The sequence below is a fragment of the Corylus avellana genome, chromosome 7 (assembly GCF_965113065.1).
Source record: "Corylus avellana chromosome 7, dhCorAvel1.hap1.2, whole genome shotgun sequence".
Lineage (NCBI taxonomy): Eukaryota > Viridiplantae > Streptophyta > Magnoliopsida > Fagales > Betulaceae > Corylus > Corylus avellana.
In genome coordinates, this window is record NC_142496.1 from 1171408 (window position 1) to 1185403 (window position 13996).

Consider the following 13996-nt stretch of genomic DNA (forward strand, 5'->3'; position numbering starts at 1 on the left):
GAATGGTTGGGTTGTGAATTTTGTTGTGGGATATTATAGTGTTCTAATTGTTCTGATACTGTGTTGAAATTGTGAGTAATTGGTTTTACCAATACGGAAGCTTTTTTGGTGATCTTCAAACCATTGGATTTTCCAGTATATAATGTTAGCAGAAACCGTTCTTGCCCTACAATAATATGAATTATGGGTTTTGGTTAGTTTAGTATATTATTGTTTTTTTTAATGTAATTTTGTGGATATCGTAATCCTTGCTTATGCAAATCAAGCGATTTGTGGTTAAGGCAAATGTGTAAAAAAATTGAGTTTTGCTACGAAGTACAGAAAATGGCCATGACATGTTGAAGAAGTACATTAGTGTTAAAAGAGAGTTTGTGAATGACCATATACACTATGACTAAGAGAAGAAAAAAAAGGGGGGGGGGGGGGGGGGGGTGGGGGGTGGTGGGGTTGTGGGGTGGGGGCTTGCGGGGGAGGTTTTTCAGATTAATTAACTATATATACTATATATGTTTCACAAGGGCTCCATGCTCATCGTGCTCGCAGTCCTGAGGTTGTTGCTTCATTAACAGAACAAACTTCAGGCTGCTCAATGGATTGATTTTTCTCTTCTTCTGTTTTCCTTGAAAAAGCTGGCTTTTTGGGAGTTGTTAGAGCTGCGGTTTCATTGTTTAGCATTGAAGAAACTTCCAATATAGATGGCCTATCGTCTACGTTTTCCTGGACGCATAAAAGAGCTATTTGCATGCATCTAATTAATTTGCATGATGAAAGTGTATCATCCAGACAAGAATCCATAAATTCCATGCCCTTGCCTTCTTTCCACAGCTCATATGCCTGAAATTATAGAATATTAAGCATCAAATACTTGGAAAACAGAAATGTACATAGGTACTCAGCAAAAGAAAAGAAGTGTAAGATTTTGATCCATAGTTGTCTTAGCAATGTTTACTCAAGTTACTTACATATTCTAGGATGCTTAGGTTCTCGTTCAAACCATAATAACAAGCAGTCCTCTTGCCACTAATGATTTGTAGAAGTAGAAATCCAAAGCTGTAAACATCAGATTTGGTGGAGTACAAGCTTTTTCTAACATACTCAGGAGGAACATACCCGTTGCATTGGATTTTTTAACATCAAAATTAATTATTTAACTAACAAGAAAGCTGAGGTTATAAAGCTTTTTAGGCAAAGTACTTACTATGTTCTGACAATCCGACCTGTGTTTGCTTCATGATCATCTTTCTTAAAAATTCTAGCCATACCAAAGTCTAAGATCTTGGGTTGCATCTCGTCATCTAATAAAATGTTGCTAGCTTTCAAGTCTCGGTGAATAATTGTCATTCTTGAGTATTCTTGGAGATATAGAAGCCCTTGAGTAACCCCTTCAATGATGTCAATGGGTTTTCTCCAATCCCCCATAGATATCGCCTGATAGAGTCTATGTCAATGACATTGTGAAAAGTCAGTCATTCAATTATGAAAAAACGTTATGCCGACTCCAAAAATTTGTTTATCACAATTTATGCGGAGTTAATATTATGAAGCAATAAACAATTCAATCACCCAAAATATATAAAGCAATAAAGAGGCAAACACAGATATTTTGGTTACGAAGAGGAAACCTTTTAGAAATCGATCTAAAAGTAAAACCTCTCCGGAGCAGCCAAACCCAGGAAATCACTATCAAAAGATTATCCAGAAATTACAGACACTAGGAACACTTACAACCCTTTGCAAGACCTTGGCTCTGTAAGATCGACAAGCCTACAACTTGTCTCCTTGCTCACAATCTTCTTTAACGTGATTCTCCTTTACCGAACCCTTTCGATAGACTTCTCAACCGTAGATTTATCAAAGGAATAACTAAAACTCTAAGAGATTTAATTTAACGCTCACCACATATGATCTCTCTTAGCATAGCCTCCGACGAACTCTCTAGGGGTAAAAATTCGTATTTCTCTCTTCTATAATGATGTATATATACCCCTGACAAAACCCTAGACCTAACCCACTTAAAATCACGTTTTTGGGCCTAAAACTTACGGGGTGTCCGGACATGTTAATGGGCAGTCCGGACACGGCTTTGCGGACGAAGATTTTAGTTTCTGGAAATGAGGTCCGGACCCTGGGAATTGCGGTCCGGACCCGGCCTGTCCAGTCTTGATCAACAGCTTCGATCGATGGGCGTTTGTGGTCCGATTGAGCTGAAATTTTGCAGGGACATTCATAACACATGAATCTACATTATGAACGGTGGAGATTGGATTCTGAGCATTTTATATCAGTATTTGAGCCCGTGAACAGTAGCATCTGCATTTTGAAACTGAATTAAGCCAACACAAGAACTAACAAATTATAATGGGGCTAATAAAGGAATAAGATGCGAAAAAATGCCCAAAAATTTAAAAAGACAACTTGTGTATCCCTATAAGATTGAAATTAGATGACCTTGGCTTTGTTTAAGCTTAAAGGATGTTTGGCACAAGTGTCAACATTAGTAATTATTGGCTTGCAGCCTTCTGTGAATAAGATGCAAGAACTCTTATGTTATTGCATTTAACATTCTTTCATTTACTGTAATTGAATTGCAGGAAAGATATCAGACCAAAGAGGTAGAAGTCCAAGCTTTTGTTTGGCATGTACTCGTAGATCAGCATTTGTTCATCCCTCTCAATGCAAAATCCCAAAAGTCGCACAAGATTTACATGTTGCAGTTTTGCAGTAAGTATAACCTCATTCTTAAACTCCTCAAACCCTTGAGTAGACATTTTGGAAAGCTTTTTCACTGCTATTTCTTGCCCATTTGGTAACACACCCTGATAAATAAATAGACAACCATGATTAATTGGTGTCTTTCCATCATTAAGATACTATAAGACTTTTTCTACTCCTGCTGCCAAAATGTAGCATGGGAGTGGTTTATAGATAAAGTTTTGTTTCTGCCAATTTATTTAGTCTCGAACTTGAAGCACTTGTAATGATGGGGCAATGTCCACAATATATGTAGTCTAACAAAAGTTTACCTTGTAAACGGGACCATAACCTCCCTCTCCAAGTTTATTTTCAATTGAAAGTCTATCTGTAGCTGCCTCAATGTCAGCTAAAATAAAGACTTGCAGATTAGGAACATTGCCATTAAAATCTCCTGCAATTGCCATATGATTAATTTTGGACTTTGATTCTTTAGATGTAACAACCATTCCTATATTAAAAAAAAAAAAAAAAAGGAAGATGCCCAAAAGTGTCAGTTCCTCAATCATGGTGGTTAAAATAGTGAATGATCCTAACTTCCAATTATAGATTTTGAGTACATGTGGTAGAAAAATTTTACCGTTTAATTTGAGCATTCTCCTCCTTAACCAATAGATCACAAGGCCCAGTAGGAGAACAACGGTAGCAGTTGTTGCCAAAACAATCACTAATAATCGCCCCTTGTGTTGTCCATTATTTCCTTCCTCTTGAGCTGATAATGCATCTCAGGATCGAATTTATGAGAGATGAATATGTCAGAAAAGATCTTAAAACAATGTCACTGTCAGACTTCTAATACTTTCGATTGCTGAAATAATTGGATGTTCATATAATCTTCTATAAATATGTCATATATGTCATGTCTTATCTCTTTCTAAGACAACCCAATAACTCCATTGAACGTCCCGGATCAGGACTCCCACACCCTGATGTAGGAGGGGCAGGGGAGATTTTAGGGAGGCCTTGCCCCGATCAGGGCTCCCACACCTAGGAGGCCCCTACCCCCCTCTCATAGACCCCTACTTAAAGAGGAGGGGCAGGGTAATAATAGGGATCCCAATTGAAAGCATTAGCGAAAACTTGACGTTGGCCTAACGCTGAAATCTTTATTCATGGGTTAAATAAAATGGGATATAATTTCTTATTTTTTGGGGGCTAAGATGATCATTCAAGTCATATTGACATGTTCGAATTCTTTAACTACGTGGGCTATTAGATTAGCATTCTAAAAGTATTATTTTAACATTGTGGAGAGAACATCAAATAGATTATCAAGACTGCTGCATTTCTTACCTGCTAGAGAAAGCTCCCAATTGTCATCATAAGGAACTTGCCACACAAAGTAACCCAGTAGTTTCTTCTGCTTGGCATAAGAAACCTTAATTTTGACCACCTCAACATCATCAAAGCCGACCCAGGCTGATCAACCTGTGAAGAATTTTACTACATATGTAGCATTGTATCTTACAATAGCCCTATATCTCTGAATGTGAGCCTTGATTTCGTTATAGCTCGTGTCTCCTTCAGGTGTAATGGTTGGACCTGTAGTGGGTGCACCAATGGCATTGTCGTTGGGATTCAGCAAGGTTTGCTGAAACCCAACCTTTGTTGGGTTTCAGCAAACACAAGCTCCAACATGACCAATATGGGGTTACTCTTTCAGGAGTGGCGAGCCGCAGCGAATTCTGAGGCAAAAAACTCTAGCCAGACAGAATTGATCTTGACTGCTGCTGTTCAATACTCACCAGATGTGGATAGCGCTTCTTTCCCGGTGGATTCCATAAGGGATAACTTGAATTGGGTTCATGTCATGGCTTATGACTACTATATGCCTCAGTGGTCAAACTTTACAGGTGTTCTTGCAGCCTTATTTGACCCATCAAGCGAGGCTAGCACGGATTATGGAGTTGGTGCATGGATTGGTAGGGGATTGCCTGCTGGAAAGTTGGTCTTGGGCGTGGCTTTCTATGGCTCATAGAAAGATTTTCTATAGGAAGCCTTGCTGACTATCAATGAAAGGACTGCATAGTCTGCGCTTCCACCCCCAATAGAAAGGAGGGTGGTGATTGATGGGTTCTTTTGTTTAACAGTGTTGGTGAAGGTGGAGAAGTATGGCTCATCGGAGGATGAGGTAGAGAGCTCGTAGGACGAAGAGTTTAGACCAGCAAAAGCACAAATAAGGTGACTAAAGAGGGCTGAGTTTATGTCTGAAACGGGGAACTCGCTGCCGGAGAACCAGTAACCTGCTTTGATCTAAGTTTGTGCAGTTGAAGGATTCAACTGTAAAGAAAGAAAGATATGGAAAAGAAGAATGATGACAATTTTGGACATCATGGATTAAAGCTATATTTCAATTCTGAAGAAAGTAACAACTTGCCATGAAATTGGTGGAGATTAGGAGGTGGATTAATTTTGGAAGGATCTTCTGAGACAGTTGAAGAGAGGAAAGGTAACATTAATTGGCCGGTGTGTAGTCAGCTTTTGTCCATAACAAAGAACGAACAAAAAGTTAAACATGGCCAACGTTTTCAACCTACTACGAAATTGAAAACATGGCCAAAATTTTACCAAGATAGGTAACTTCCAAAACAGAGTTTAATGTATTAATAATAACGTAAAATGTTTTCCATTGAAAAAAGTTGTTCTTATTGGGAACATCTGAAAGGAGGTTTTGCTGAAAGACTGAATTGCAAATAGGTATTCGTCATTAAGACCATGGACAATGACATTGATATCAGGAATCGTATGGACTATGTCAATTTTGTCTTTTTGGTGAGCAAAATAATTTCTTCAGCAAAGAGAAAGATACATGATAAAGTATGAATCAAATGAGGTATCATTTGTTGGACTTATTTTCATCTGCCCTGCTAGCTAGCTTTCGTGTATATATATATATTACACGAATGAATTTCATTCATGCATCGACCCTTTTTCAATAAAAATTTTGGTTTCGTTGCTCTGTATGTATGAATATTGTTGAAAAACACACATTTATTTAACTACTATCTTATTTTGTTGATATGGTTGCGTCAATGGGCCTTTAATTTTTTTTTATTTTCTTTTTAACTAAGGCTGATTCCAACTGTTTCATCAGCCGAATAAGATAATGATATAATAAAAATCTAATTTTTAACGTTATTACTCTATGTATATATAGTTCATACCAATTTCCAGAGATATGCATGTTCATGATTTAATAGCAAAACTTATTAGTGAATTACTACTGTAGCAGTCCACCCACAGATTTCAAACCAAACAGAGACTGGGAAGGTACAGATTTGGTAGGATGAGGACAAACCTAATCACACTCAGGAAAATGTCATGGCGATTTGAATATATATATAGTGCATGGACTTAAATTGTCAATGACCATTTTGTATTGCTCAACAAATTCATAATGAGTTTACACTATGTAGACTATTAGGATTGCCCTCAATGTCAAACTCAGCTGTGGATTATGAAAATACGAGTTTAGCAACAATGAAGATAATAGAGTGATTGTTAATGACCATATAGACCATGTCTAAGAAAAAAAAAATGGGAAAAATGGGATTTTTTTTTTAAAAAAAAAAATAACTATATTAGTTTCACAAGCCCTCCAAGCTCATCATGCAACTAGTTCGGAGATTGTTGCATCATTATTAGAACAAATTTCTGACTGCAATCTACATTTATTTTTCTCCTCTTCATCTGTTTTCCTTGAAAAGGCTGGCTTTTTCGGAGTTGTTAGAACTACAGTTTCATTTTTTAGCATTGAAGAAACTTTTAACATAGATGGCCTGTCTAGCGTCTTCCTGAACGCATAAAAGAGCTATTTGCATGCATGTAATTAATTTGCACGATGAAAGTGTGTCATCCAGAGTAGAATCCGTAAATTTCATGCATTTGCCTTCTTTCCACAGCTCATATGCCTGAAGTTATACAACAGTAAGCATCAAATACTTGGAAAACAGAAAACAAGTGTAAAATTTTGATCCACGGTTGTCTTAACAATGTTTACAAAAGTTACTTACATATTCTAGGATGTTTAGTTTCTCATCAAAACCATAATAACGAGCGGTCCTCTTGCCACTAATGATTTGTAGAAGCAGAACTCCAAAGCTATAAACATCAAATTTTGTGGAATACACTCATTTTCTAAAATACTCGAGAGGAACATAACCGCTACATTGGATTTTTTAACATCAAAATTGTTGGAAATAATTTTGGATGGTGCACAAATTTTCATTGATATAAAATAATTACAATATGAAAATTAACAATAAAATAAATAAAATACAAGAGATGAAAAGTAGAGTATGGAAAGATCTCACAATGCTATAGAATCACGCAAGAGCGTTGTCCTTAAAGGTTGATTCGTGCCTCCCGGAGTGTATAACTCGGTGCGATCGGATCCTTTGACACGCAACCTCCCAGGATTAGACTATAGCGTCTAACTTCGTTAAGGACGCACTTCCAAATAACGAAGACTAGTAGAACAACCCAATTATCAAAGTAGGTGAGGGATTTCGGAATATTATTTTGTAGAAAAACTAACAATATAACATATAGCTTTCTAGCTTAAAAAACCAAAGGGTTTAACAAGAGAAAGTAATATATAATATATCCAAAAAAAAAAAATATCTTTAGAGAACTCAATATATATATATATCTATATGCATAATTACAGTTGTGCCTTATATAAACAAAACATAAAACCAATGTTATGACCAACGGTCATAATAAACATAAATGCCATAAAAGCTTGGTCAACACCATTTTTCCAAGCAACGGTCAAACAATAGAAAACTAAATTAAAGTGATTTTATTTTCCATAAAACTATTTTAATACCCAACGGTAATAAATATTAATAATAAACCATAACTGAATAATAAAGATTGTTTGTAAACAATATTAATGTCCAAACCGTTATAAACCAAAATAATTAAAGCTATTTTTATTTCTCATAAAAACTCATGAAGATAATAATATCAAATAATAAAATGGTTTCAAAGGACCGAAAAATGAATGTTTGTAACACATGTTACAACAAAAATTAATTATGTAACTGACAAGAAAGCTTAGGTTATAAAGCTTTTTAGGAAAAGTACTTACTACATTCCAACAATCCGACCCGTGTTAGCTTTCTGATCATCTTTCTTGAAAATTCTAGCCATACCAAAGTCTGAGATCTTGGGTTTCATCTCATCATCTAATAAAATGTTGCTAGTTTTCAAGTCTTGGTGAATAATTGTTATTCTCGAGTATTCTTGGAGATATAGAAGCTCCTGAGTGATTCCTTTAATGATGTCAATGCGTTTTCTCCAAATCAATAGATACCGTCTCATAGGGTCTATATCAAATTAGATCATGAAAAGTTAGTCATTCAATTGTCATGGGGCCAATAAAGGAATAAGTTGCAAAAAAATACCCAAAATTTTTAAAAGACACCTTGTGCCAGTATCCCTATATGCTTGAATTGAGTTGACCTTGGCTTTTTTTAAGCTTAAAGGGTGTTTGGCACAAGTGTCAGCATCAGTAATTATTGGCCTGCTGCTTTCTATGCAAAAGATGCAAGAGCTTATTGCATTTAACATTCTCTCAGAATTCGCTGCGGCTCGCCACTCCTGAAAGAGTATCCCCATATTGGTCATGTCGGAGCTTGTGTTTGCTGAAACCCAACAAAGGTCTAGGCCTTGGAAACCATAAAGCCTTGCTATCTTCATTGAAGAGTCGATGAAAGATTTTCTATAGGAAGCCTTGCTGACCATCAATGAAAGGACTGCATAGTCTGCGCTTCCACCCCAATAGAAAGGAGGGTGGTGATTGATGGGTTCTTTTGTTTAACAGTGTTGGTGAAGGTGGAGAAGTATGGCTCATCGGAGGATGAGGTAGAGAGCTCGTAGGACGAAGAGTTTAGACCTGCATATGTGAAAATAAGGTGACTAAAGACGGTTGAGTTTATGTCTGCAATGGGTAACCCACTGCCGGACAACAAGTAACCTGCTTTGATCCAAGTTTGTGCAGTTGAAGGGTTCAAGTGTAAAGAAAGAAAGATATGGAAAAGAAGAATGATGGTAATTTTGGACATCATGGAGCAAAGCTATACTTCAATTCTGAAGAAAGTAAAAGCTTGCCATGAAAATGGTGGAGATCAGGAGGTCAAGGTGGATTAATTTTCCAAGGATGGCCAGCTAGACCACAAGGCGAGTGTCCAGGGCCCCAGATTAATAATGCAAAAAAAAAAAAGGGTCAAAAAAATTTTTTAATAATTTTTTTTTAAAAAAAAAAAAATTTAAGGCTCTTTTTTTTTTTTAATAAAAACTTGAGTCCTCTAATCATAATATGTAAGTAATTTAAAAAATGCTTCAATTTAATAAGTCTCAATATAATAAGCCCACGGTAAAATAAGATTAATTAACCCAAAAAAATAAATATCCTTGTACTTAAAATGGTGTATGGGTTTTTTTCTTGTGGGTTTTGTATGGATTTTTTGACAATTTTTTTGATGGGTTTGTTTGAAACAGGTAAAATAAGTAAAGATTCATTAAAAAAAAAAAAAAATTGATTTTTTATATTTTTGTAATGTTTTATTTTTGTACTTGATTTTTCTTATGGGTTTTGTATGGGTTTTTGTCAAAAAAAATTTTGGTGGGTTTTGTTTGAAACAGATGTATCAAAGATGTAAGGATTCATAAATAAAAAAAAATTAAAAATTGATTTTTTGTTGTAATGTTTATTTTTGTGCTTGTTTTTTTTGGTGGGTTTTGTATGGGTTTTTGACAAATTTTTTTGTGGGTTTTGTTTGAAACAAAGGTGTACCAAAGAATCAAATGAAGAAATTACTGCCACGATATGGATATTTTTTTTGTTTTCTGTTTTTTTTTTTTTTTTTGATAATTTTATATGAGTTCTTGATAATATTTTTGGTGGATTTCTTTTGGTTAGTTTGCTTTTGTGTGCTTCAGTTTGAGAACATGTGCTTAGCAGAGATTTGATGCGGTTTTAGGATTGATACATAAAAAAAAAAAAAAATTCTTTTATTGTTATGTTTATTTTTGTAAGGATTAATAAAAATGAAAACTCTAAATATAATAATAATATTAAAATAAATATTATTTAATTAATATTTAAATATTAAAAAAAATAAGACCACATTTAAGAGTTTCGCCTAAGACCTTGTAATAAAACATTGAGCCGGCTATCTGAGACAATTGAACAGATGAGAAGTAACATATTAATGCCATCTTTCTCAGGTCCCTTTCATTGACAAGTCTTCAGGTACCCTTTCATTGACAAAGTCTTTCGTGAATTGTACTTTGTGTAGTCAGCTTTTGTTGATCTGTAAACGAGTTTTTATAAGGCTCACTTGTTAGAATACATTTTGAGTGGTTGGTCTATCTACACATACATAAATAGGTAGATAAATAGGTAGGATTTCATACAAACTTGTTAGCAATTTGAATCTATTAAATCGAGATAAACCTGAACAACAAATTACTAAAAATTCTAATTCGTTGCGTCCAGAGGAACCTACTATGAAATTGAAGAGAGCTGAAAACAGGGCCAAAGTTTTATCAAAAGACGTAACTTTAACAACAAAGGTATTGTTTGGTAAATAACAATGGCTTTACAATGCACTGTTCATGATTGATAAGGAAAAAAAAATGAGTGTAATAATTAGTATAGAAAAGTGAAAAAGTTGTATTAAAAAGTGAAAAAAAATTTTGTTTTATAGTGATTTTTTTATTTAAAAAGCAGTAAAAAGTGATTGATGTGATATAAAAAATAAATGATGTGCTATAAAAAGTGAGAATGTTTTGATGTTGATTTTTTTGAAAAATGAAATAAATAATGTAGGGAAATGTGATGTTGTTTAACAAACAACACCAAAGTTCAATGTATTAATTGTCTGCCTCCCAAGACACAGGGTTCAATGTCTTAGGAAGTCCAGCACACAACATAAATTCAAATAGTTGAATCCAATCTTCTCTTTCAAGTTGAACGGTCTAAGCATCCAGAAGACATGATTGACTCCTTGGCTTTGCTTGCTTCTAAATGCATGCCACTTCTCTTTAGATTTGGCTTGGGTTCACTTCTGAGGATTGAGAGATTATCCTATTAAAGGACAGAATAAACATGTGTTACAATTTCATCAATTAGGCAAGGCTGATGATTAGTGAAAGCAGGAAGTCAAGAAGCATTCAAAGCTGCCATTTCCAGGCAATTAAGCTCCTGTCAGTCGGAATATGTGGAAGGAGGTGGCCAGCTAGCTTGCTTGTTTCTTTGGCTGAAAAAGTGAATTGCCAATCACTATACGACATCAGGTGTCGTATTGACGACGACAATTTTGTCTCTTTGTGACAATTTGTTTGACTTTCCCTCCGGTTTTAGAAGATACTCCTTTGATTCCTGCGCCTGCAAAAGTTTTGATAGTGAAACATTCCTTTGTTTCCAAGCCTACTCTGGGTTTTGTTGGCTTCTGTGGGTGTTTCTTGCGGGTGTTTGTACTCTGGATCTCTCCGGTCTCTTGTGGGCTATTGTTGGGTCTCTTGTGGCCCGTGGGTGCTCCTTGTGAGCTCAGGGTTTTTTTTTTTGGTGTTTTTTTTTTTTTTTCAGAAAAAACCAAATAATAATGTTGTTTATGATCACAATTTCACTTTAAATTGATTCATTTTATATTGCTTCACCCATTTGTTTTGGTGTAAACTATTTACTCTATTTCAGTAATTGACGTGTCATAAAATATTATTCAACTTTAAAATAAAAATATTCTTTATGAGGCGTAAAATAGTTTACACTTTTCATTTGCGTAAATTATTTTTTGTCATTATCCTACATCCTCAAGACTAGCAATTGTAAGAGAACTCTTTATAAAGTCTACTTACTCGAATAGATCTCAGATTGCTTGAACACATGCTAGGGCAAATGGACCCGACAAAAACCCTCTCTGTACGTTTAAATTGCAAATAGTTCAAACAAGCAATTGCACTGAATTTTAATATACCCCCAAAAACCTTTTATTCTCTCTCTCTTTTTTTTTTTTTTTTTTTTCCTGCAGCTCGTCCTCACTATCTCTCTTCCTCAAAGCTCCTTGTATTATATGAGAATTCTCTAGTCTCCCTTATTCACCTCAATTTGTTGGCTATCGGAAGTTTTGCTTCCGGTTTAGGGGCAAAATTAAACATCGAACGGCTACAATCTCCATCTCATTGGAAGTAGGAAACACCATCCTTAAATACGACCACGCCTTATTACACATATATATGACATAACATATCTGACTATATTGTGGCCTTATACAATATTATTTATTAATAATAAGCTTCTTCATTCAATCTCTACGCTCCCCATGCCCGCGAAGCTGCAGCCACAACAATAAGAATTGCCCATTAGAAGAAGAAGAAAACAGAGCACATTTGATAATTAAACAACAACAAGAAGAAGAAGACCAGAAAACAAAGCACATTTGATAAGAAGAAGAAGAAGACAGAGCACATGCCGATGGACCCAACATTATAAAGGAGTTTAATTTTTCGTTTTCTATTTATTTATTTTACAATCACTTTAATCAGACAGATTTTGATAGTTTGCTTGGGGCTTAGCAAATATTTAAATGCATAAAAATGGAATTGATATAAATGATTGAAATATATTCATACAAACCTGTCTGAGAAAGAGCAAAGTTTTTGTCGGCGCCCACATGCCACGCGAAGTAACCGAGCAATCCCTTTCCCTTAGCGTATGTAACCTTAGTAGAGATGCTCTGATTATCATCATATCCAATCCATGTCGTCCCGGCATAGCAGTAGTCTGTAACAATGGAGGAATTGTACACTGCCGTGGCTCTATTCTGGGTGATGAGATCTTTGATTCCGCCGTAACCCAACCCATCTGAGGCGGCTCCATTCGCCGGCACAAATATTCCATGGTTATTAGCATTTACCAGACGCCATCCATGGCCATAAAATGGAAGTCCGAGGACTAATTTCTTGGCTGCCACGCCTGACTGAATCCAAGCTTTGATGCCGGCGTTGCCGCTAACTTTGCTTGTCGGATTGTACAATGCAGCCGGCGGTCCGGTCTTAGTCGGTGAGTTTTTCGCATCAGGGGTATATAAGTCATAGGCCATTACGTTGAGCCAGTCCAAGGTGTTTGATATTGCCTGAATGGGATAAATCAACGAGTAATAGTCAGAGGAGTAAAAGACTGCGGCGGATAGAAGCAACGGCGCCTTGTCGCTGCTCTTGGACTCAGCGGCGACGGCGGCTCGCCATTCGTTGAGGAGTGAACCAAAATTTGTCATTTGCTACTTCGTGGAGGGGTACTCCCAATCGAGGTCAAGGCCATGGAAGTTGTTAGCCCTCGCTAGCTTTATGGAGGAATCTATGAATGATTTACGGGTACTGGGTTGGGTAGCCATTGAAGCAAAGGTCGAAGCTTTAGACTCTCCTCCACCGATGGACAAAAGGGTTTTAACAGAAGGGTTCGTTTTTTGAACGGTTTGTGTGAAGGTTGAGAATTGGGCAGAGTTTGTGGAAGAAATGGTGACTTGGTAGGTGCTGGGGCTGAGATCGGCGAAGGCGCAGAAGAGATGGGTGAAATGGGTTGAGTCTATGCTCGACACCGGGAATTAATTGCGGGGAGTCCAGTATGCGGCTTTCACGACGGATTGTCCAGCGGAGAAGTGGAGTTGGAGATGGAAAAGGAAAAGGAAGGTTGAAAGTACATATGCAAGCGTTTGGGAAGCCATTGAAAGGAGAGGGGCAGTGTGCAGACTCTTGCTTTGTCTACTCTAGCTATGAGATAATTAGATATATATAGGTTTGAGAAGAGACAACTTTTGATGTTTTTTCTTATTCTTTTGATTTTCTTTTTCCTCTTTGGTGCTAATTAATTATCTGATGGTGGGTTTGAAGTTTGAACAATATTAAACCCATATATACACTGTTTCAATGGAGATCGACTTTCGTGGGAGTGTGGGAGTTTTTAGTGCCCATTGGCATAAAGAGGTCCAAAAATGAAATGGTATATGGAAAAGACTAATCTGCCGGTGCCATGGCCGTGGTCGTTACATGGTCTAAAATGTCAGCTTATAAGAATTTTCCAAAGAAAACAAGATGAAGTTATAGTCTGAGATCAGCCTCCGCCGACAATCAAGCCAGCTGTTTTGAAAATGCTCGAGTGTTTATCCGGTTGCTGAAATCAAAGCTTCTTCCGGAATTTAAAATATAATTATTTAATTAATATTTTAAAAGCGTTAAT

The 13996-nt window shown here is 36.3% G+C and overlaps 1 protein-coding gene and 2 pseudogenes across 1 annotated transcript; all 3 read right to left on the reverse strand.

The window, feature by feature from the left end:
* Positions 1–528: 528 nt before the first annotated feature.
* On the reverse strand, positions 529–5610 carry LOC132185563 (uncharacterized; annotated as a pseudogene).
* A 748-nt stretch (positions 5611–6358) lies between these two features.
* LOC148584314 (receptor-like serine/threonine-protein kinase SD1-6) lies at positions 6359–8502 on the reverse strand (annotated as a pseudogene).
* A 3290-nt stretch (positions 8503–11792) lies between these two features.
* LOC132183668 (class V chitinase-like) lies at positions 11793–13687 on the reverse strand. Its single transcript, XM_088518041.1, has 2 exons — positions 12398–13687; positions 11793–12095 (listed from the first exon to the last, which is right to left on the reverse strand). Exons 1-2 carry the CDS (start codon positions 13035–13037, stop codon positions 12073–12075), a joined length of 663 nt encoding a protein of 220 aa, XP_088374167.1. The 5' UTR covers positions 13038–13687; the 3' UTR covers positions 11793–12072.
* Positions 13688–13996: the final 309 nt, after the last annotated feature.